Raw genomic sequence first — 25,840 nt, forward strand, 5'->3', positions numbered from 1 at the left:
TCTATTCTTGGTACTCAGCCACTTCGAGCTTTCTGGCTTTCATGTAATTTTCTTATTCCTATGGGTCTATGACAGAGTTCTTGGGTGTCAAAATTCAATGTTTTATTTTTTCATGAAAACAAATCTCATCTAATCAGTAATCCATATCAATACACCTGAGGAGACTCAGTCTAGACTGCAGGTCTGCTACTCTGTCTTTGAACCAATCCCTCTCTGTTTTGTCACTGTTCCTTCTTCATATTCTCCCAGTAACAATGATTATATTGTATTTTTTAAATTAAATACTTATTTGAATAACAATTTTCATTTGAGCCGCAATGTTAGCAATGCCAGTTTTTAACACAGGTCACAAAATGCATGCACAACAAAAGGACTGGTGCAAGGGGCAAAATAATGCTAAGAATTAGGCTAAATAAGCTGCTGAATTGAACAAAAGGCTTGTGATCACCACACAAAATATAAAATGTATTCAACACTACCATCCACAACAGTCTTTATTGTTGATTATATTTAAAAATTATTTGCGTAAATATATATTGAATTGCAAATGAGTATTATACACGAACCCCCTCTTGGAAGGCAGTTCTTCGTTGCACTATAGAACATCTAATTACATTGCAAAAATATCTTTTTTTTTTGGCTACTGATAAAATAATTAATGATACTACTGTAAACACCACGAAGGCTACAAAAAAAAAAAAGAAAGAAAATAAACTTTCATTTTCGTCTTCAAAGTGCTTTACATGCAGAGTGAAGCACTTGACTTGCTGAACTAAATGCACTACTGCAGGATGTCCTGGGCCGGAGAGATGCTCTTGGGTGATCCGACTCAGAGCAATCATGCAACCCTCCTATAGCTTGGAAGCCATCATGTCACACTTACCAAATCCTTCTTTCCAGAATGCCATTCAAGACACTTAAAAAATGATGAGACTTCTTTGATAAATACACATAAAACGAAGACACAAACTGCTCTCGGACACTACTTACTGGTAGTGTCTGTGCTACATGAAAGCACCTTTAAAAAGAGCCTATGCGGCAAGAGATAAGTGTCTAAAGATTCAACATGAATCAACAGTGTTGGATAACAATATAATTCTCAACTCAGAAGCTGCCTCAAGATTAGGTGCATCTTCAGTTGATGTAAGAGGAAAAAAAGGCCATGGGTTTTATTAATCGTATCCACTCACGAATCGACCTACGGTCACCAGATGTGAAGACACAATGAGATTTTTGTTGTTGTTTATAGTCTTTGATTGAAGTGATGATAAAGGAAATAGATCTATTTACAAACAAAAACAAACAGCTACCTCTGCCTAGATTAAGAGGTGGCACCGGGCGTGGGGCTCACATTCTGAGTGGCCACAGGTGGTGCGACTTCAATGATCCTGGGTTTGTCTATGATTCTGGCGGTACAGTTGCCCTTCTCTACAATCCCAATAATCCATGCTTGGTGACCTTCACCATATTTGGGGGACTTTATCTCTGCACAGAACCGAGCTGCTTGCTCACGTAGTAAACAGATTAGAAGGCTTCCTGATGTCTCCAGGCAGGTCCCATGCATGAGGTCAAACATGTTTCCACAGGCTTTGCTCACAGCAGCCATCTTAGCCAGCACAGGAAGGTTGTGAATCACAAATGACACCTCGTTCCTCTGCTGCTTGGATAGGTTCTGTGCGTGGCCCAAAATCCCGAAGCCAGTGATGTCGGTGGCAGCATGGGCGTTGAATGTGTGCATGAGTCCTGCAGCTGTTCCATTGAGCCTGACCATATCCATCATCGCTTCCTGGTAAGCCAGCTCCACATCTTCTTGGGTGACCACTAATTTAATTTTATTCCATTTTTTCAGCAATGTACAGCCACTGATGCACTGCGACAGCAACTTGTGTCCCCAGGGGTTTCGTTAACACCAACATGTCTCCTGGCACTTCATTATCTGGCATGATAAATTCATTGGGCTGGCAGACAGTTGTAGCGACTCCTCCCAAAACGATCCAGGGGTTTAATACCGTTTGGCCACCTGTTACCGACGTTCCTGCTTCCTCTGCTGCATCTTTAAAGCCCTGTATAAGTAGGGGGATCACTTTATCCCTTTCCCTGCCGGTGATTTTATTACTGACCCCGAGGAGCATCAGCATATTGTCACATTCCGTGACCAGGGGCCGGCACTATCCACTAAGTTCCGCACCCTAGCAGCAGTGGTCTGCAACCTATTGGCGCGGCACAAGGAGGACAACCTTAAGTCTCAGGCTGCCGCCTTTAAAGGCACAGCAGGCCTGGGCACACTGCTTGTGCCCCGCCCTGCCATGGGCAGGCAGAGGGGCGGAGGGTTGCCTCGCGGTGCCCCCGGCTGGGCCGTGGTGGCCACGGCGAGAGGACTGGGGTGCGTGGGGTGGGGAGGCGGGGAGAAGGCAGGGGCACCCCAAATACCCGGAGCGTCCGTCCACGGGCCCGGAGGGGCCCAGAGGGACCCGGAGGAGGAGCCTCGGGGAAGGCGCGGGGGGGGGGGGGGGGAAGGCGAGAATCCAGACAGGAGTTTCCCCACTGTGACACGCCCTGGCTCCTGATTATATTGTATTAAAATTGCTTTTATTGATTCTGTTGTATTAAAATTGTTTACTTATATCATTTCCCTTTCTGGTGTGAGAGTTTCCAGGGTTCTAGCAGGAGGCTTGATGAATTAAGGATGTGTGAAAATTATTGTACTCATATTTTCTGCAGTTTAAGAGCATTCACGTCATTTTAAAACAATAAAGACACACTCAGAGATACAAGCATATTTGTATATAATAATTATCACTGACATGTTACTTAAAATTGTGGAAATGGTGAGCAATCTAAATAGCCAATAGTAGAACAGTGAAACACAGGGGTGTAAATTGTAATTTTGAAGACTTTCAATATAGAGAAAGATACAATATTTTAAATGAAAAGGTTAAGTTATTTTAAAAATTCTGTATGCTCAATGAACTTAAGCTTTTTTAAAAAAGAGGTTTATTTCATTTTTATTGCAAAGTCAGATATACAGAGAGGATAGACAGAGAGGAAGATCTTCCATCCCATGATTCATTCCAAAAGTGACCTCAATGGCTGGTGCTGCACCGATCCAAAGCCGGAGCCAGGAGCCTCTTCCAGGTCTCCCATCTGGGTGCAGGGTCCCAAGGCTTTGGGCCATCCTCCACGGCTTTCCCAGGCCACAAGCAGGGAGCTGGATGGGAAGCAGGGCTGTATGAATTAGAACATGTGGCGTCCCAGTGCGTTCAAGGCAAGGACTTTAGCTGCTAGGCCACTTCGCAGGGCCCAATGACGGCAAGTTTCTAAAACATGCTCACACACATGTAATATACATACATTCACAGGAAAAAAGGAAGAAAACTGGAAATAGCCCCTTATCTGTACAATGACATCTCAGCAATCATCAACTTATTTTCCTTTTTATTCTTTCACATTAATTACAATTTTTTTCACCAATATGTATTTTCATAAGTGGAAGAAGCCAGTTTTAAACATGTGAATATCAGAACTGAGTAGTATTTGCTAAGTGAAATTGGATTTATCCAAGGGAGGAAAGCAGTGCGATCATCTCCACTGCTCTGAGACTCACAGATCCGCCAGGTGTCCTCTGAAAGTTTGTGGAAAATACATATTATGAAAAAGCTATGTGCAGATTTTAGAAATTCTATGCCAAAATACATTTATGACATGGAGGAAGAGTTCATTGCAGTCTTAGAATAAGGTCTATGAATGGTATTGAATTTCTTCTCTGTGTGTTAGTATCACAGTAACTTGAAAATTGATTAAAAAACAGAGAAGAAACCTGATTCAGGAAAAAAAAAAAAACAAACCAGTAAACTTCATAGAACTGAACAAATAAATTTAAAAGAAAATGTCACATACTAGAATTCATTTAAAAAAAAACATTGTCACTAAAAGACATAAAGAATTAAAATGCAACTCATAATTTGAAAAGAATACATTCATGTAATATACAGTATCTTGAATTAAGTTTGCATGTTTAAAGTCAATATATTTTATTTAATGTTACAAATAGATTTGCAAAATATAATAAAAGTTAAAAATAAGCTTATAACTTCTTACTCCATGAACTTATATTGATGCAGTCTAAATAAAGATGGGGTTGGCAGGTGGCCATATGCCACCTCTCACACTGTTTCTGGCATGTCATCAATTCTTTTCTTAATCCTTTAAGACACTTATATCTGCTTTTCTATATTGTACTTGTGCAGAAAATACCTTTCTTCTCTTTAGGTGTCAACTCATTGTATTCTTTTCCTTGTTTCCTATTCCTTTGGCTAAGGAGACTGTCCTTTCCTCCAATTGAACCTGCTTATTTGAGGTAGTTATGACATTGGATTGTCATGACTTAAGCTAGTGTTTTGATCAGAAAAAACAGAAACATACAAATCACTTAAAGCAAATTAGTAAGATTCAGAATGTGTATTTTTTAAGATTGTGTGCCATTTATTTTTGTTGGAGAGGCAGATTTACCAAGAGGAGACACAAAGAAAGATCTTTCATCTGCTGGTACACTCTCCAAAAGGTTGCAATGGTCAGAGCTGAGCCAATCCAAAGCCAGGAGCCAGGAGTTTTTAAAAACTGCCCAAAGGGTGCAGGGGCCCAAGGACCTGGGCCATCCTCTGCTGCTTTCTCATGCCATAAGCAGGGAGCTATATGGAAACTGAAGCAGCTGAAGCATGAACCAGTACTCATATGGAATCCTGGCACTTGAAAGTGGAGGATTAGCCTCTTGAGCCATAGCACTGGCCCCTCAAAATCTGTCATTTTAATTAAAATAATCCAATCAATTTTATATCTGTTAAAATTCTGTCTCCAAGCCATTTTAACAAAAGTAAACTGGTACTAAGATCAGAACAGAACACAACCTTTTAGAGCCGAGACCTAGCCCAGCCAGTTCTACACCTGTGCTGGCTCTCATGAATATCAGTGGGTGTTGGAGTCTAACCCATTCTGGTACTTCCCAGATCCAAACCACACCCATGTCTAGGGAGACTGCAGCCATGTGCAGCCTAGACCATTACCCCCATTCTGGCTCTCACTTACCAGTAGGAATCCCTACCCAGATAGTGTGGCCTCTTAGTACCACAACCAGGCCTATTCCTGGTCACAACTCTTGCACATGCTAATGGAGATTATTATTCCATAAGAGTGAGAACCGATATGCCCCTACAAATTTTGCCTCCAGTCCTGATTCACTCACATGCAGCTCAGTGTCATGGCCCACCCAGCCACACATTACTCATTCACTGCTCCGACTCTCACTGGTGGATACCTTGATCCAGCCCTACCAGGAGAGTCCCCATCCCAGCCTCAGTATGTGCCTGTGAGTAATATATGATGATGATCGATGTTATCTGCTCCAGCTCAGGCCTCCTAGGTGAAATGGTACTTTGGTTTGACTCTTAAAGTTCCTCCTGTTCCCTTCTCCAAACAACTCAGTCTCAGCACCCTTGCTTACCTGCTAGAACAGTGACAATGTCCATGGGAATCCCTTGGAAGTCATTCACCTGCACGTGAACTCTCAGGTTCCTACATGTTCCCATCTGGCCAAGCACAAGGCTCCTTATAGGCCCACATCTCCAAGTCCCCAGAGTTTGTCACTGGGTGGCCAGAGGGCTTTATCCAGGTGATACCAACTATGTTTAAGCAGCTGGTGGGATGAGATTCCCAGATCAGAAGACTCATCTTATAAATATTCTGTAAGTGAAATATTAGTGCTGTATTTGCCAAGAAAGCCAGGCATGGAAGATGACGAGTAGAAAAATAAGTAAATCCCACCTGCCTCCCATCGTACAGATGGGAATGTAGAGACAGAGGCAGACAGAAAGGTGGAGTATATCTCATTGTCTCCCTATCAGTGTGGAAGCTAGATATGGAATTCAAGGTCTTACCTTCAGTCTCTTTTCCAAGGGAAAACATTTATCAATTAGTCTGTTATGAAATGTAGCATTTCATAAAAACTATTATTTGGTAGCAAATCACATTCTAGGCCTATTCTAGAGATCATACATGTGAGAGGAAGAACATGATCTCTTTTACCACATAATCACTCTAATCCAACTCCAGGCCACTTTCGGTAGACTCATTTCTAGTTAAGCCTGTATTTCTCCCACCCCCTTTATTTATTTATGATGCCCCAGCCTCTCATCTCTTGTTATTACTGTGGGATGTACTTCCTACTCCTAAATGAATTTTTGTAACCCACTATTGCCTGTCCCCCTGCCTCCCCATGTGGAGCTCATTATAGTCATTGGTTTTGGCCTTTGAAGGCAGCCTACAGTTGCACTTTATTGCCTACTTTTATACTTTTTGGACGATTGGCCAGAGAAAATGTTCAAGTGCTCATCCCATATTAAAATGATCTGATGAGATTCTTGGCACAGGCCTTCGAATAAGCCTTTGGTGACAGTAGGGCGTATGTTTGTGTGTGTTTGTGAGTGTGTGTGTATGTGTAGAGGGGCATGAAAGCCATAGTAAGTGGTTGACTCACCTTCCAGAAATTGGCTGTCACTTTATTCCCTACCCTCCTTTCCTCATGAGGACACCCCTTCAGTGAATCACCAAAGGGATTCTGGGTGAATCACCAATGTGGGTTACGATAGGCTACACAAAAATGCTTTCTTCCCCACTTTTGTTTGCCTTTTACTTTCCTTCTTAGTGACCAAGTGAGGTTTGCTGGTTTCATGATTGCTCTAATTCCCTTCCTTCTTAGTTTATTACTGTCCAGTGGTGAACGGAAATATTTTAGTTAAGTCTGCTGATAGTGTACTTCAAAATAGTAATTTCTTGTTTTCTGCTTCATTGACTAGGACAGGATTTGTAGTTAGTCCAGGAAGATGTAACCCGGATCAGATTCTGTTCTTATCAGCTGTGTTAAAAAATTGGTTGATGCAACCACTTAAGGACGGACTCCATGAGTAGAAGGAAATTGAATGAAGAGAATATTTCATGGTTTTTATCGGCATGACAAGTTGGGAGGTGGCCTGAGATAAAACTTCTGTAGGGAAATGGGGGGGATGGAAGTATTAAGTAGCAGGGGTGGGTTGCTGGAAAATATCTCAGCTTAAACCTGATTGGTATTATGTAAATTTTATCGATTTGAAAGTTGAAAGGCATGTGTTTGGCTATGTTTGAGTGTGACTCAATCTGCATCACATATCTCCACTATGACATTCTCCATATTTAAGCTTTGCATCTTTAATGCGAATTTGTTGAAATAGATGGTTTGTCAAGGGCACTCCCAGCTTTGATCTTTGAAGAGTCCTAGAAATGACAAGAGCAGGTCTGGTTCTGCCACTGTGTTTGGCCTAGGAAATCTAATCTTGCAGATGATAACTGCCAAAGCTTAAGCAACAGCAGAGAACATAAATTTTCAGTAACTAAAACTGCCAGAATAAAAGTTCAGTGAGACACCCTTAGTTCCACAGAAGTGCATGGAAGTTGTAGAAGGAAAGAAAAGGAACAATCACAGAGAGGCTAGAGTCAATGAGCTCAGACAGAAGCAGACTGATTGTTGGGCTCTCATTTGTGGAAAGGGCATGCTATGTGAAGACTTTTAGCTTCAGATAGTAGAACGTTTGTGGCATGAGGCCTGAGTTGGAATGTCATTGGAATCTATTCTTAACTTTGTAGTACAAATCATAATGATAAAGATAAAAGAATGAGGTTGTCAAACATTTTGACCCAAAAGTCAGTTTAGGGCAACTGGAAGCAGGACCAGAGGGAACAGTGTTGGCTGCCCAGCCAGTCATCTCCTGTAACAGAAACTGAAAGTCCCAGAAATCAGGCTCTGGGGAAGACAGAGAGAACTTGAACCAAACCACTGCTCTTTGTGATAGATCTTAGGAGCTGAGCCACAAATTAGAAGAAACATAGAGTAAAAACTTCTGTGAGCAACCAATGGGGCCAGGTGATAGAGCACAGGGTGAGCCCACTGAACCCAAAGAGGAGTCTCTGTGCTGAGGAATGGTGAACCTGATCCAGGGACTCAAGTATTGGAAGGTGAGAACTTCCCAACGGACCGAAACACATAAAATATTCATGCAACTTATAAGGTCAGAAGACAAGAGCCTGGGTAAAGAGAGCTCATTGCTGAGATACGCAGTAACCATGTTGGGTACAGAAAAAGTTAACAGTTCTATGCTAGAGATATGTTGAGCTGCTGGTAGAGTACTGGAACTTACAGAACCAACTGAAGCTCCTACAGTCAAAGCATAACAAGAGTAGGAGAATTAGTGACCACCTGTTTATGAGCCGAGCCGAGCCATCCTGGCTTGCAACATGCTTGACAAATTGTGTTGCAAGTCTCAGCAGCACAGTTACGCTCACCAGGAAGAAGGGATGTGGTGAACCGGGAGAAGGAGGGGAAGTACAAGTTGGTGACCTTGACACTTGTAGTTGATGCTGAATACCATTCAGCTACAGACGAAACACCAAGATAAACACCAATGCAAGCTGTTCCAAGAGAATATGGAACTGCCCATGGCTCAAGAACCTGACTGAGCAACAGGATCTGTGAGAGCAACACATTGATAGTTTTCAGATACAAGGATGTGCAGCAGTAGCTGCATATGGCCTAGGTGGTGCTGAGGGAGGCAGAGGAATGAGCAACAATCAGGCTGAGTTTGAGATGCTGAGGAGAAAATACTCGAGGACGAAGAGCTGGAGGAACCGAAAATGAGAAAACAGTTGCTTGATAAACTGTGCTAAGAGCTGAAGGCAGAAATCGATGATCCAACAGGGTGCAGAACCTGAGTGCTAAAGTTTGTTACCTACCAACAGCACTTAGCAGAGGCCAGAAGCTCCCACGGTCTCCAAGTATCAGGATGGTGAGGGGCCCATGGCTCAAACATTCAACTCCCCCAGAATAACAGAAGTTCCCTTGCTCCCTTGCTGCCTGGGAGCACAGAACTCAGCAGTACACAAGCTTAGGACCAAACATGGACCCAGGAGCTCACTTCTGGTGCTATCTAGAGAGCTGGGTGAAGGGGGTGTAGTGGTAATGGAATAAGCAGCCCCAGTTATGCATGCCACATTCAGAGTTCCTACACTAAGCAGCCAAGTGCTATAACCATAATGGTCTGACCTGTTTGGTACTGACACTGCAATTTTGGATTTTGTGGATCAGGTTTACATATACATGGCATGCGTGCAAGGCCTCATGCATTTATATCTTTAAGTGTACAGTCATTTTGCAGTGAGGGTGGGGATAAACACAGGTGAAGTCAGCAATTCCTCTTCTCTAGCGTATTAAAGTGCATGTGTATTCTGCATCTATAGCTGCATTAAAGTTATCTGGAAAGATGAAAGACTGGAACTTTTCTCTTCCGAATTTGAAGTTTAGTCCTACTTCAGCTCATCACTCCTGCCTTGACTGCATGCAGGCTTGAACAGCTTGGATTCCTGTTCACCTAGCCACTCTGTTGCTGTCTTGAATTGCAACCCTCTGACAGCCTTGACAGTATACTTGCAGCTGGTAACTGAGCTGCTTTCCTTCCCAGGACAAGGGACCTGGAGAACATTTCTCTATGAAATGCGTTTATCAGGAACCCCTTGGTAACCAATCTCCTGCCCTTCTGTGGTGATAGAATCAGGCTAATGATACTCAATAGCTCTATCACTACAAAAGATAATCCTCAAATGAGGGGGAAAATTTAACTGGCCCATCCTGGCTGGAAAGGATTTATTTTTATATAGTCCTAAATCCCCTCCAATCAGCTCAAGATAGAGAATCGGGCATGTAGTTCTATCATTTACTTTCTTTCTATAACTTAACAGTTCAAGAACTCCAGAAGCTTCTTATAACTTCTTAATTAATAATGCTTAATACACAGAAGGTAATGCTTCCAAGTCTGATGATTTTTGTTGTTTTATTGAAATATTTATTTTGAACGGCATAATGGAAGAGAAATAAGGGAAGAGAGTTGAACAGAGAGAGAGAAAGAGAGGAAGAGAGAGTAGAGAACAAGTGAGACAAATCTTCCATCTTTTAGTTTACTCTCCAAATTCCCACAACAACCAGAGTTAGACCGGCAGAGCCAAGTACCTGAAGCCAGGAACTTGGTCCAGGTCTCCTACATGTATGAAAGGGAGCCAGGTACGTTAGTTACCACTCGCTGCCTACCAGAATAAACATTAACAGGACACTATATTGGAAGAAGAGTAGCTGTGACTCAAACAGGTATGTTATATAGGATCGAAACATCCTAAGCAGGACTTTAACCACTCTGCCACAACATCAATCCCTCTCATGTACTTTTATTTCCTAGTTCTTTGCGTATAGATTGATTTCTGCTCTTAACTTTGGATTGGAAATCAGAAAATCAGAGTTGTGATGTTGATACTGCCGCCATAGAATGTGGAATTGAGAAAAACTGTGTTGAGTATACCTATTACATGTTAAAAACCATTATATTTTTTTATAATTTTTTTCTCATTTAATGATCATACAACCTTTTGTGAGTAAACTATTGTGTTCCTTGAATTATGGTTGAGGAAATGGATGTTGAGAGAAAAGGAAAGTTCTAGCCTTGATTGATTATTCAGGGGATCTTTGACAGAGCAGAGCTCTTAAGTGCATCTTTCCTCTCTTCTGAAAAATGCAACAGTTGATAGAAGAGAGAGTAAATGGCAATGGGTTTAATTGAAGCAAGATGAATTAGACTTATATAAGAAGACTGCAGACTTTAACACTGGAACAAATCTACCAAGATAGATAGATAGATAAAGACAGAGAGAGAGAGAGGGAGAGAGAGAGAGAGTTTTTGTTTCAAAAAATTTTAACAAATGAGCCAGGGTCCCTATACTCTCTTAATTTTTTTTTTAAAACCTGATATTGGAATAAGCTATAATTATCACAAACATCTTCCCCTTGATGTTAAGGGAGTCAATAGGAGGGACAAAACATATTCTTGAATTTCCTTCTTTCACAATCAATGCTTGCAGAAAGTAAGTGAACTATCGTTGGGATAATACACTTCACTAGATTATTATTGGGCTGGGCATGAAGACGTGCAATGAGGCACCTGCATAGCTACAATAGATTGAATTAAGCCACATGAGTTAGGACTTGGGAAGAGTAAGACAACAGAGGATACTTTATCTGTAATAAGTACCTATTAGGGTCATGGCAAGACATCTAGGTACCCCCAAGCACAAATAAGATTGAAAGAGATCCTCCTCCAACACTTAAATTTTAAAAAAATCAAGCCATAAATAAGGGAAATAATTCTGTAATTTTCCTCATGATGAGTAATAGTAAAAAGCATAAAAACGCCTCTCTTTTGTTTAATAACCACCGATTGGCTGAAACAATAAGCAACAAATATGGTCTGCCCATGGGTGGACCCAGCATCAGGCTCTGTTGGGTTTCTCCCTTTATAAACACATAAAATGTTTCTCTCTTGCATGAACTCTGAAGCACAAATCCCATGACTATCTACTGGAATTTTTTTTTTTTAGTCTGTTTTCTTGTCTCCAAACAGGATATATCCCTATTCTTTGAGATACTCCTTTCTTTGGGTATCTGATACATTTACTTTAAATGTGCTCAGTGCTTTTTGAATTGTTCCTATAAAGTGCTTGTACCTTAATCAACAACAGACATGAAGGCTATTTTTTCAGTTAAAGAAAGAGGGCCAGAATTACAGTGCTGGCAATTTAATTAAACTACTCCACTAAGGGCTAGATTCGAATTCGGGCCATGCCTGTCAACTCTGAACTCTCAAGCAGTTGCATGTCTTAGAAAATTTTACATTTGGCTTAGGTAGAACAAGCAAAACTTAAAGGATCAAATGCCTATCTTAAATGGATACTTTTCTAGCCATAGCTAATCCTCGTTCAAGTTGTTCATCAATAGAGACCACATTTCTGTGTTTTAGAGAGGTTTCTAGTTGCTAGTGTCCTAGCCTTAAGGAAACGGGAGATGTGCTTGTACCAATACCTCAACTGCAAACTGTCAGGCTGAATCTTCTCCTTCAGGAACACTCATAAACCATGGGGCTTAGCGCTAAGATATTGTTCGAAACTTCTAAAAGCTTATTCTGCTCTGACCTTTTAAAAGCTTGCTTATATTTTTCTTTAAACTCCTGCTTGGAGAGTATACTATTTTCACAGGTGGAGCTAGGGCAGGCCATTCCCTTATTTGCTCTAGAAACAAAGAGCTGACAGCAATGAGATGGGAACAAGAACCTTTCTTCTCTGCTACCATTTCGTCCATAGGCTTTGACATCTAATAAGGTTACACTTACTTGCTGTGTGACTTTGATTATTCACTGCAAATCTCTGAGCTTGGTGCAAACTGAAACAGAGTGTTCCAGCACAGGGGATTAAGCTGCCACTTGGGGTGCCTGCTTCTTGTATCAGATTGCCTGGGATCAAATCTCACCTCTTCTTATAATCTAAGTTCCTGTTAAGATGCACCCTGGAAGGCATCACATGATGCTGGAGCCCACTCGAGAGACCCTAAATGGAAGTCTTAGCTCCCGACTTTTGCTGATCCAAAACTGGCTGTTGTGCATCCCTTTCTCTCTCTCTCACTTTCTCACACACACACATGCAATTTCAAACAATGAAAATGAATAAGTTTTTCAAAAGATAATTAGGGAGTGGTTGTCACCTATGTTCAAAACCTAAAAATCTAAACTTCTTTCTAAGTACTGAACTAAGCTCACGTTGTTTTCTTAGATCCTTCCTGCATTTCCAATGAGAAACTCTTGTCTGAGGTCCAGTTGGTCCCTGAGAGAAACTGACCTGACTCCAACTCTTGACATCTGCAATGAAAAACGGCCATGTTTTAGTGCTAGAATCTTTCCCACCTCATGCTAATCACTGTTTTAGTTCAGCCCAGCAATTTTGTGTTGATTTAGGTGGAGGAATGACCAACATGCCATAATGATTTCACTCTTAGACATGAGGTCTTACAGAAAACACCCAACTTTTAGTGTGCAGAAAAGAAGGGATGGTGAGAGGGCAATGGAAATACTAATTGCTGGAATTTCTGAAGGTATCCAGCTCTGAGGGAAGATGAATAGATAGGGAAAGGCTATTAATGGGGTATGATAATAGAGGAGGTTGTCAACCTTGGCAATGGAGAGAATTACAGGTTAGGAAATGTGGCAGAATCCCAGTCCCAGATCTTGCACTCTCCAGGTGGTTCTGCCATCCAACTTGACAGGATTTGTCCCAGTCCCAGCACTTGCCAGCTGTTGTTGCGGCAAAACCCAACCAGCCTGTACTTACTCTGGCTCATGCATGTACCAGTAGATACAGATGGTTAGCCCATCCTGGCTGTCCCCCCAACCCAGTTCGCATGCAGGCCAACAGGTATTGTAGTCCTGCCCTGCCTGGTCTGTCCACAGTCCCAGTTCTTACACTCACTAGTGGGAGAGATGTTCCAACAGGGGATCCCATGCATGTCCAGCTCAGATCGTGGCCCTCATTCTGGTTATTGTGCTCAACAGTGGGAACCACTGGGGCGCCACTTAGTTGCTCAAGCAGACATGTTCTCAGCTACAGCTCTTGTGCATGCCAGTAGTTACTCTGACCCAGCTCGGCATAGCCCATCCCCAGTCTTGGCCTTTGAGATCAGATGCTTCAGCCTGGCCTGTCCCAGCCCATCCCCAGTCCTAACTTTAGCTGGTGGGTGCTACAACCTAGTCCTGCCCAGTCTATTCCCGTTCCTGGCTTATGCAAATTGGTAAGTGTGATAGCCTAACCTGGCATGACCCACACTGTAGTCTGACTCCTGCACATTCCAGTGTGCTAAGGTTTGGCTCAGTCCTGCCCAATCTGCCCACTGCAGAACCAACCAACACACTTGCCAATATGTGGAGCTACCTTGCCCAGCATGACCAAGCATCAGGCCTGAATCACATGCTTACCAGAGAGATATATGTCCCAACAAGGAAGTTTCCCAAGTTCCCCCACCAGGCCCACTCCCAGACCTAGATTCCATACACACAGCAGGCACTAGGCCCTTACCCATCACAGTCTGTTCCCTCTGATCTGGTCTTCACATGAGCTAGATGTTTCAGCCTGGTAGGCCCCACACCCTATTCTTTGGTATGTCTGTGGGTGCTGCAGCCTGAACCAGCCCCATGTGTTCCTAACGCCAGTACCCATGAGTGTCAGAGGATTCCATGGTCATGCCTAGCTCAGTCTGCCAATACCCTCAGCTCTTAAACATATCAGTGGAAACTGCAACACAGCCAAGCATTAAAGGCAAATATCTGGGCAAATGGAGACCCTAGGGTGGACTATGTCAGCCAACGGTCCTTGGAAGGATTTCTTCATCCTTGGATTGGCAAGATCAACAGCATTTCAGAATTATTGAAACCACTTAAGCAGAACCCTTGAAGAATGTTCCACATTAGGGATCCTGGAATGACATTGGGTAGCCATTGCCCATCCCTAGGTACTGAAGCATTTGGGAGGCTAAAGGTGGAGTCTCCCTTATCTCCCTCTTTCCCCAGAAATAAGAGGAAGTATAAGAAAATTTGGAAACAATGCTCTCACCCACTTTCCCCTAATCCTCGACCTTTCCCACCCGGATCAATTATGTAAATATCATCAGAATTTTTTAAAAATTAAAAATATACAAAATGGAGAGAAAAAGGAAATGTGACAGAGAACAGTGCTGTGTATGAAAAACACATGAATCACACAGGGGTGTGATGTAATACCTCGGTATGGTACTATGGGACAGGTCTGCATTTGTATCGCACAAAGGGTAGAACCAAGGCAAGAGGTTTGCACTCCCTAGTCCAATCAATTCTCACAAGTCAAGTCAATTCTACCTCTTAGCCTCACCTTTTTAAAGGAATTGGAACATGTTGTTAGTAAGATTCAAGGAAGAAGCAGAACTCAGCTATGTGGAGCAATAACTGAAAGAATGTTGTTTTCTTCTTCTACTTCTTCTTCTTCTTCTTCATTTTGAAACCATAGTATGTGGGTTTTGTCACAAGGAAAATGGAATATGCAAGTAGATATATTAATTCATTCACTAACGTAAGAGCTACATTCAGAAAAAAGATTTCAACTCAAAACAAGAGCAAGTTCAGCTATACAATGTTGAAATGTAGGGCCCAGCATGATAGTTTAATGGCTAAACCCTCACCTTGCATCCTTTGGATCCCATATAGGCAGTGGATCCTGTCCCAGCTGCTCCACTTCCCATCCAGAACCCTCTTTGTGGCCTAGGAAAGTATTCGAGGACGAGCCTTGGGACCCTGCACCTGCATGAGAGACCAGGAAGAAGTTCATGGCTCCTGGCTTTTCGTGGCTAAGCTCTGGTAGTTGCAAATACTTGGGGAGTGAACCAGCAGACAGAAGATCTTTGTCTCTCCTTGTCTCTGTAAATGTGTCTTTCCAATAAAAATAGACTTAGGCCTATAAGACTTGAACTTAAAGGAAACTAGTGCATCCTTCTAGCTCTGGGACGAGTATGTTTCTGTGAGAAAAAAAGAATCAATTTTAAGTAAGCAGATCCTGACACATAAGGCAGAGCTCTATGACTTCTGCTCATCCCACTTTTATTTTTTTCCTTAGAACACACAGTCTGTTTTTCAAACGATTTATTAGGTCATTTACTTGAAAGTCAGAGTTATAGCAAGAGAGGGAAAGACAAGGAAAGAATATATCACTCTTGGTCATTCTACTTTTATCTCCTCTTAGAAGACACAGTCTGTTTTAAAATGATTTGCTATGCTATTTATTTGAAAGGCAGAGCCATTTGCTATGCTGTTTATTTGAAAGAGAGAGACACTGAGAGAGAGGGCCGGGGAGGGACATGGAAAAAGTAAGATCTTGCACCTTCTGCTTCATTCTGCTCTTCCTCACAGATGGGAGAGGCCCAAGTGCCTGGGTCATTTGTTGATTTCCCAGGGCAGTACCAGGGAGCTGGATTGAAAATGGAGCGGGCAAGATACAAATTCAACACTCATACCATATGCTAGCATTAAAAACAATGCCTTAACCCACTGCACCACGACACTGGTGCCAAGACATTGTGATGTTTAGCAATGTGCTCCCTAAGAGACAGCTGGAAAAGCTCAAAAATGTTGTTTATTTCCTCATACTTTCCCTGACATTATTCTACATAGCTTCAGGATCCACTCTGGGGAATCTGAGCTTACAGGAGAATGCAATTATCTCAGGAAATGACAAAATGCATATTTAAATGCAAGCATTTTTCAAATGTAACTGCAAGTTACTAACACTGAGAAAGATGTTGCACAGGTGAATGTGTCCTGTGTCCTGTTAGGGAGAGAGCATTTGACACTGAGCCAACCTTCATAGTCCTGTAGCCATTGGCATGAAGCCTCAGATATGTGTATGAATATGGGGGAGAGTTGCACCTGATCTTTCTGGAAAATTCAGGAACAGAAAGTGCCTCTTGCAATTTTGTGAAAACTTCTATATAGGCTGTGAAAGGGGACTTGGAGGTGGATCTTGGTGGTGGGTGGAAGTTACAATGCCAAATTCTAAAAAGCAGTGACTGCTTGTTTACCATTCTTTTCCTTCCTTTCAACCCATGGTCCTTGGCCCTGGTTAAGCAGGAAGCAAGCAGGAGTCTTTTGTAAATAAAGCCAGAATTAAGTGGGAAAAAATTGAGGGTCTTACCTAGTTCTTTCCCTTGAGACAATGGGTGGTCACTGCAGAAGGTGGAAGGTCACCATGACAACACTTTGGGAGCCTAAATCTGACAGCTGGATCACACATAAATCTACTGCTAGCACACACTTCCAACCCAGCTCTACCCTGCCCCATGGAGAATAGGAAAGAGGGGAATAGAAAATTCCTGGAAAAATAGAAGAAGGATTGTTCACATACAAAAGAGGCTGCCCTGGATTACAAACTACAACGGAATCAATGCTCACATGGCACAGAAGACACCAATTCCCCCCGCCCCCCGCCTATTGCATTCAGGGCATAAACATTTCATTGGATGGGTTGGGGTCTTTCTACGGAACACAGGTACCCCTTCAATTAAGCCCTGTATCACAATGGGGAATCCCAACAAAAAATATGGCAATAGTTGAAATTAAAATCTTTTGGGTTTTGGCTCAGTGGAAGAAGTGAGACCCAGGCAAGAGCAATCTGATTGTTCTGATTGCCGTCCTCCATCCTCCCACTGCTCACTACCAGATAGGAGGGCTAGAATACAGGTCACTTTCAGTAACCTGCAGATTGTTTCTGCTAAGTTCCTCTAGGGAAAAAAAAAAAACTGTTTTTTTTTTTTTAAGAAATATTTGTCAGCTATGCAAACATGTCAAATAGAAGTGTCCACGTAGTGTTAAATCTTTCAGCTGTGTAACTACACCTCTTGCTGTTGTTTACCAACATCACTGGCCTACCGTCGCTATGAAAAAATACCATGAAGGGCTCAAAAATCAAGTCAAAGGGGGTCCGGTGTGGTAGCTCAGTGGCTAAACTCCTTGCCTTGCATGCACAGAGATCCCATATAGGCGCTGGTTCTAACCCCAGCGGCCCTGCTCCCCATCCAGCTCCCTGCTTGTGGCCTGGGAAAGCAGTCAAGGACGGCCCAGAGCCTTGGGATCCTGCACCCGTGTGGGAGACCCGGAGGAGGTTCCTGGCTCCTGGGTTCAGATTAATGCAGTTCTGGCCATTGCGGTCACTTGGGCAATGAATCACCAGAGGGGAAGATCTTCCTCTCTTTGTCTCCTTCTATCTGTATATCCAAGCTTCCAATAAAAATAAATAAATCTAAAAAAAAATCAAGCGAAAGATGAGAATATCCCTGAACAACACTTTAGTGAACCCACATATCTCATGAGTTACTTTTCTCGCCCATATTTTTGGATGAGTTGGAAATGGTAACCCATTACCCCTCTTCTCTTCAGGATGGCTTCTTAGTCATACTTTGAAATCTGCTTCAGTGTACTACTAATGAAATTCTGCTTAAGCCCAGCACTGATTTCTTTGCCCCCCCTTGCTTTCCATGTAGATTTCCTTGTGCCTGTAATTAGAAAAATTTGTAGTAGTTGTTGAGGAAGAAAATGTAACAGATCCTTGGCAAGTGGAGTATGTAGATCATAAATATTCTTGATCTCAAGCCAAACAACATGATGTAGTAGAAAATACAGAGCTTCAAGAGCCAGACACATCTATGTTTAGTGTCAAGTTCTACTTTTAATAACCGTTATATGGCCATTTGTTAGCTTCTCTAAATCTCACTTTCCTCATCTTTAAAATGTAGTTTAACAATGAAAATAATAAAATGCTTGAGAATAAACCTGAGAAATATATTTGTATACCACATGACTCAGCTATGTTACTTTTATGGGTTACATATACAAATAAATTGAAACCAGTCAGAGACCTCTGTACCACCAAGTTTATTATGGCTAAACTTAGGATAATCGCAATATAAAATCGACTTAGATGCACATTGACTGACAAAGACACAGAACATTTGATATATAAAAATAATGGAATATCATATAGTCATAAAGAATGAAACCTGACATTGCATTTTGCTGTGTTAAGTAAAATCAGCTAACAACAGACAGAAAATATCCTCATTTGCTCTCTCATACCGGGAAGCTTAAAAAATATCTAAAAAATTTAATGGCAGTTATGAGAGTTTAGAGATTGGGAAGGATTCATAGAAGTGACATAAAGGGATGTTGAGCAACAAGCAACAGTTGGAAGTAATAAGATGCAGAATTTCATAGCACAGTGAGGGGACTACAATCCACAATAATGTATGATGCTTTGAATAATGAACTAGAAGAAAGAATCTCAGAGACTTCAAACATAGACAAGGAAACAGAACTCCTCCTTACCTGATTTGACCCATTGATGCCACATGTGTGGGATGAAATATTACACTGTACCACATAAAATGTGCAAGTTAGCTAATAATAACAATAATAATAAGTCCACTTTAACTGGGCACTAGCCACATGTTAAAAAAAAGAAGAAGAAGACATACTTTCCATAAATTAAAAGTAGAAGTTGAGAAGGGCCTTTGGTCTCCTGCTTCAAACACTATTTCGGTTGGTCACATGCTATATCAGAATGTCTTGTTTCGAGTCCTGGCTCTATTTCAGATGACAGTATTTTGTGAATGTGCAATTTGAGAGGCATTGAGAGTAACTGCTTGGTTTCCTGGGTCCCTGGAATCCATATGGAGGATCTGGATTAAAATCAGGAAATGACACGGGTTGGCAGAGATAAAATTGTAACCCTTATACACTGCAGGGATTATAAATGGCACAGCTACCATGTAGGACTATACTTTTCTAATAATGTAGGGGAAAACAGTGAGGGGAGGGGGGCTGGGGAGGGAGGAAGGAGAAATCTCTGAGCCTATGGAACTGTGACATGAAAAATAAAAGTTAAAAAAATTAAAATTTTTTAAAAAGTTGAAATCAGTGCCTCAGATGTTTAATACCCATATTCATAGCACAATTATTAACAATGGCTAAAAGTTCCTAGCCAGGTGTCTATTAGTGGCGGAATGGGTGAACAAAATAAGACATATGTAATGGAATCTTTTTAAAACTTAAATGAAATCCTACACATGCTACATGAATGAACCCTTAATATGTTAAATCCAACAGTCCATCCAGTCTCTATCGGACAAAGCATTAAGTAGTTATAATAGTCAAACATATATACAAAGTATGTATAAAAATATGTATGAAGTCATTAGGATAGTCAAATTCATAGACTGTAGAATGGGGAGTTATTGTTTCATGAGTACAGAATTCAAATTTTACACTATTAAAAGAGTTCTAGAGATGGATACTGGTGATGACTACACAACAGTGAGAATGTCCTCAATACTAATGCCAATGAAAATCACATTTTCAATTCCCACCATATTTCATCTCATGCCTTTCTTTTACCGCAGTAAAGGTGGTTAACATAGCAACATAAAATCCTCATGGGATTGTGAGGTGTAGTGTTATGACACACGTAAAATACTTAGCAGAATTCTGGGCTCCCTGTGGTTGCTCAATTACTTTCTTCCCTCTTTTCTTCTATGTAGTCTCCTGCTCCTTTCTCTGTGTCTTGCCTGAGACACTGTCAAAGCTCACAGTTCTCAACACATACTTTCTCCCTTTTTTCCTTGCTTCCTCTCTTTTCTCATTTGTTTATTATACAGAACATCCAAGGTTTCTGGGAAGGATGCCTCAACTCTTGCCAGGTGACAAAAATCACACTGTTCTCTTCCAAATTCCCCCACAAGTACACATTCATATATTATGCATGTCAATCAGTATTAGTGGTTCTACAAAGCTGCTGCATACAATTGTGCAGATTGTTCACTTCACAATGATATCTGGCTGAGAAGATGAATTGGGTCAGTGTGCCCTGGTATAGTACTGAATTCAAGGAGTGCCAATTGCTAAATTACAGTAAGTCATTAGAAGGACTAGTGCCAGCACTGTGGATGTGTAATTAAGGCACGGTAATGCTTTTGAGGTTAAACTTGGGGTACTCAACCTCCAGAAAAATAAGTAATACTTGAGGGAGAAATAAGTATCCTGCCTATATTGATGAAGTAGAAATCTTGAGATAGGGAGCAATTAGATCAGTGTGTGTGTGTGTGTGTGTTAATGTTATTTGCTTGATTATGCTGGAAAGGGAAGAAGAGCACAGAGAGCAGCTGCCTGGGTATCTACTGCCTCATTCAGATCGTCTTCCACAGAGAGTAAGCAGGGCTATTCCTGCCTACCTTATATATAAACTTTTAATCACAGCAAGGCATGGAGTAAGCTGTCAAGCTGAGACTACACAATTTGTCAGGACATTTGTGTTCTGATCCTGGAAAAAACACTTCTTGCAGAATTTCGTTGGCCAAGGATACTTTGACAGTAGTGTCATTATTTAGATTTGGGAATTAAAATAATAGATCTTTGCATGAAGGAGGAAAAGAACTTCTTGTACACTCCAAGGATAATGGGAGATGATAGCTCTTGTATCTTAGCAAGACAGTGACCTTTCCCATCCAGACTCAGACTCCATATCAAAGAGGGGAGTTGTATAAACCAGCATAAAATTGGAAAAGAGCTTACTTCTGAAACTATGAACTAATCTTTCAGTACCAACTTAGTAGCAACTTCTCTAGTGATAACTTATGCACCTGGGGATGTCTCCAACATGACACAGAATGTAGTCTGCCATATCTAAAAAAAGAAATCCATTTTGAGTAATGTGTCTAGATTTAGATGCTGGGTTTGGAAATATATACAAACATTCCCATAATTTGTTCTCATCTAATTTCTCTTCTTTCTTTTTTATCTTAGTATTTAATAAATTTCTTCTTAAAAATACATGGTCATGTATATGCCAAGTTAACTGAGCTCAGAATGAGGTCCATGGAAGAGTGAAATGGAAACTCTCCCGCAAAACCCAGGAAGATTTTACTTTTTTCCATCTGGAAAATGGGCCAAAATTCAGGATGTTGGTAAGTATGAGCCCCTAGGCAAAGGTTCTTTTTTGTTGTTGTTGTTGTTTTCATTTTCACAAGGTTTACTTATTTAGTTTTTCTTTGGAAGGCAGAATTACAGAGAAAGAATGAGAGACAGATCCATCTATTGGTCTGTTTCCCCAAATCTGCAAGGCACCTGGATAGTCTTTCAGATCTCCATCCAGGGAGCTAAGGACTTGAGCAATAGGAGTATTTCCTTCCCAGACCATTAGCAGTAGGCAGCTGGATTTATCTTGAGCAGCCAGGGTACAACTGACAGCTGCACAGGATGGCGGTGCCGCAGGCTGAGGTTGAAGTTGCTACATCACCTTGTAGACCCCTAGCAAAGATCCATAGCTTGAGATCTGTTAGGCACTGGAAAGGTATGCAAAACTGCATTTACATAGCATATGTGACTTTTTAAATAAAGATTTATTTTTATTATTTTTTTATTGGAAAGGCAGATATACAGAGAGGAGAGACAGAGAGGAAGATCTTCCATCCGATGATTCACTCCCCAAGTGAGCTCAACGGCCGATGCTATGCTGATCCGAAGCCAGGAGCCTCTTCTGGGTCTCCCACGTGGGTGCAGGGTCCCAAAGCTTTGGGCCGTCCTCCACTGCTTTCCCAGGCCACAGGCAGGGAGCTGGATGGGAAGAGGGGCTGCCGGGATTAGAACCGACGCCCATATGGGATCCCGGGCGTGCAAGGCGAGGACCTTAACCACTTGCGCCACCGCGCCGGGCCCCATATGTGACTTTTGGAGATAAGGATAGGTCTGCAGTCATCTTCAGAACCAAAACACAAAGCTCCAGCTTCCCTCAGAATCCAAAACCCAGGTACTTTGCATGAAACATGGGATGAACTTTTGGAGTTTTGGTTTTTAGAACGAGCTTTGCCACTACCTTGCTGTTGAGACCCTTTGTGCCCGAAGTTATAGCTCTGTAAAATAAAGCAGCTAGATTACACAGTCTTAAAGGGCCTTTAGAGCTCTAAAGACTTTGTAAGAACGAATTGCTGTGATTTGCCATACCCTTGGGATGACTCTCCAAGTCCAATTTATATAAATGAGAGCTGGTAACACATTGTTCACGGTTTCCTCAACAGCTGAATTTATTGCTTTTCTTTTTTTCCCTTTATCTGCTAATGCCCCATGAAATAGGAGGAGGAGACGGGAGGATTGGTGCTTTCAACTCAGCCTGTGTCTACATGGGGTGACCAGATGAGCCTTACATTAAACTGGCCAGACACACTTTTTTTTTTTTTTTTTTGCTCTGAACTGACTCAATAAAACACTTGCTGTGGGACAGACAATAAGTCTCCAAATCAGTTTATTCTTCTTTTCTGGAAAGTTTTTCTGGTCTCTTCAGTTTTCAGATACAAATGGCAAGGCTTTCATCAGTGCCTATGTGGATAAGACAATTAGTTGAGAAGATCCTACAGGACTAGATTGTGCTGCAAGGTAGAAGATAGTAAAGAAAATAGACTTAGCTTCAGTTTCTTCCTATTTCTCCTTCACTCAGACTGTGATTAAAAGTGCAATGTGGCACAGCAATAGAGAATATAACCCTTGGTTGGCTCACTTTCTAGCTTTCTCCCTTCACATGAGGACAAAAGCAAAGAAAGGCTGAGTGAGTATTTCATGTTTTATACAAAAGGCCTTCTCCACTATGGCTGTCCCTACTCTGTTTCTGATGAGAGATTCTAAAGTAAACCTGGAAGATACTCATCTGTTTCCAAATTAGAGATTCTGGGCTCCTGCTCATTTATGGTTTGAAAGCTATTCACACAACCTATTCCATGTCCAATTGAATAACTATATACACAACTATGATTGCCCAAATATTCAGGCAAGTGGTGCGGCTTTAACCTGGAATTCTAGGAGAGCCGGCTCCTTCAAGCTATTGGGGATAGAAAGAGGTTAGAGTTCATCTAACTGTATTTGTAAATTGGGTAGTCATTCATTTTCCTTGGTCTTCTCTCTATCAATACGAAAGTGAGGAATGAATATTTAACAGGTGAATGAGTGCAATTAAAGAGTACTCGTTCTCCCTCTCTCTCTCTTTCTTTCTCTCTCTCTTTAACACACACACACCTGCATATAAATGCACATACATACCTCTCCCTATTAATACACCTAACTCTTCACTTAGTAATAAGTATGAATTTGAGGTGTGCATAGTGCCTCTTCCCCCCCGTTGAACATGCCATTTGGGGCTGCACTCTGGTATGGGGTGTTGGTGTTGGCCTGGTTGCCAGCCAGCCAGCCAGTTGGTTGCCTTGCCTCTCATTGCTAGGCCATGGCGCCGGGTCCGATTTTACACTTTAAAAAGGTAACTTTACAAGGAATCAGAGACCCTAACTGCCTTTTCACATTACCACTCCCACAGAAGAATGGGCCCCAACTGCTATTAGCAACTGGGAGGTGATGACCACTCTAGCTGCTTGATGTTGAAAAGGAGCGTTGAAGGGCTGACAGCAGCAGGAGGTTACTCAGGGGGCTAATCTAGAGGTCCCCAGTAGAATGGAAAAAAATCATCAGAAGTACCTGGTGTGCTTCTCCTTACTGAAGTCTAGATAACAAAACATAAGACATCTACAATCTCTCCCAACCTAGCTCACCACAGGTTCCGTTTGAAACTTCAATTTGAATAATTGAGCTTTAAATGTAAAAGAATAGTCAGATTTTAACCTTTGTCAAAGTAAGCATTAGACCTGCGTAGCTTTAGACTATGAAATAGATTCATATTGGATTAAGCTAACTCCTTTTAATCTCAAATTTTGAAACTATCTTAATGAACATAATAGAACACATGAATCTTTTCTGAGCTGCATAAAATTGCTAACCCAGATCAGTCAGAAGGCACAGTAATAATAAACATCTTAGTATCTAACATCAGGATATAAACCGACCTCAGGACAGGTAAATGCAAGCTGACTTCTTGGTTAACATGACAATTCTTGCATTTAACTTTTGAAAATGCTACAGTAGTTCTGCATCCAGGTATGGAGCAAGCAAGCGTTAGGTTTTTTTTTTTAATTGTATTTTACCAATTGATGTAAGCCCTAAGAGTCTCAGGAAGACACTCATTCTAGAACATAAAGCATAAAACTGAAAACATTCTGTTACAAGACTTATCTGGATCACAATACAGATGGAGAAAGATTTAAACTAGTTCTGATTTACAGTAACCTGGCAGTTTATACAAGATTTTATAGAACTTTATAAAATCTTTGGAACAGAGGTAAGCAATCTACTAGCTTATAGTTTAACAAGCCATGTATTGGCAATTGAAGAACACAAGAATCTTAAGTAGATGAGCAGAGAAATCCCAAATAATCTGGAAGGTGACATGAGCAGACTTCAGAGCACTCACGGTGTATTACCCCAGTGAAGTCCAGCAAAAATGTGAAATGGACATTGGCAAACAGTCTTGTAGGGAGCCTAATCAGTGGTACAGACTGAGCAGTTTAAAGGCCAGCTAACTTTGCCCTACAAAAGCTTCTTTTCTGGGTTTCTGGATTAGCCTCTGTTTCTGCCACCTGAGCTAATTTGGGCTTCCTGAGAGACATCATGGCCGTTGCAAGAGAAGAAGGTGGGCCAAAACTAGAGCAAAGAGCAGACAAGGCTACTCCTCTGTGTCCCGAAGGAAACTTTAAGGTTTCCCTTTTACTGTGACAACCACCCAAGCCTCACCTGATACGTGACTGGAGCCTGTGGAGGGCCTGGGCTGCATCGGTCCCTAATGGAAGATCCACTAGAAGAAAATGGCTGACCCCAAAGTTCCTGGCCTTCGGGGGCAGCCAAATCTCCATGATCTCCTTGGCAGTATTTCTCTGCGGCCCTCATCTGTGAAGGGTTTATTCAAGTCAAAAAAAAGAAAGATTTAGGTTAGCAATCCTCAGTTATGAACATTTTTACCTATAAGCCGATTAACATAGACAAGCTAACAGCTTGCTTCATTGACATGTACAAGCACACCAGGCAACACACATCACGGAACAGTAACACAGTTTGAATCATAGCTTTCAAAATCTAAATTTTTAAATGATCCATTCTTTAGAGTTATATCTTGCTTTTAGTAACCTGAATGAATCATATCTATATTTTAATCGATAACTTTAGCTTTATCTGTCATGGATACAATAGGTCAGTTGGAACCTAGAAAACAAAGTATCCGTGAATAGAATTGTAAAACATCAAACAGCTTAAGACATCTTTATTTCACGCAGCACTGTGGAACCACCTGTAGGATTTTACACATGCTTGCACTTTCTAGGCCTAGGGGCATAACCATCATAACTAATAACATCACAATAGGACCACTAAACTCTTATAATCTTTCATCTTTCTTTTAA

The 25,840-nt window shown here is 41.5% G+C and overlaps 1 protein-coding gene across 1 annotated transcript; it reads right to left on the reverse strand.

The window, feature by feature from the left end:
- Positions 1 to 1,321: 1,321 nt before the first annotated feature.
- Positions 1,322 to 25,331, reverse strand: LOC121171702 (selenide, water dikinase 1-like). The gene is given in 3 exon segments (XM_041003434.1): positions 1,322 to 1,843; positions 1,845 to 2,168; positions 25,179 to 25,331. Coding segments are annotated over 3 exon segments (999 nt in total).
- Positions 25,332 to 25,840: the final 509 nt, after the last annotated feature.

The sequence above is a fragment of the Ochotona curzoniae genome, unplaced genomic scaffold, assembly GCF_017591425.1.
Source record: "Ochotona curzoniae isolate NIBS_2020 unplaced genomic scaffold, NIBS_Ocur_1.0 contig_1274, whole genome shotgun sequence".
Lineage (NCBI taxonomy): Eukaryota > Metazoa > Chordata > Mammalia > Lagomorpha > Ochotonidae > Ochotona > Ochotona curzoniae.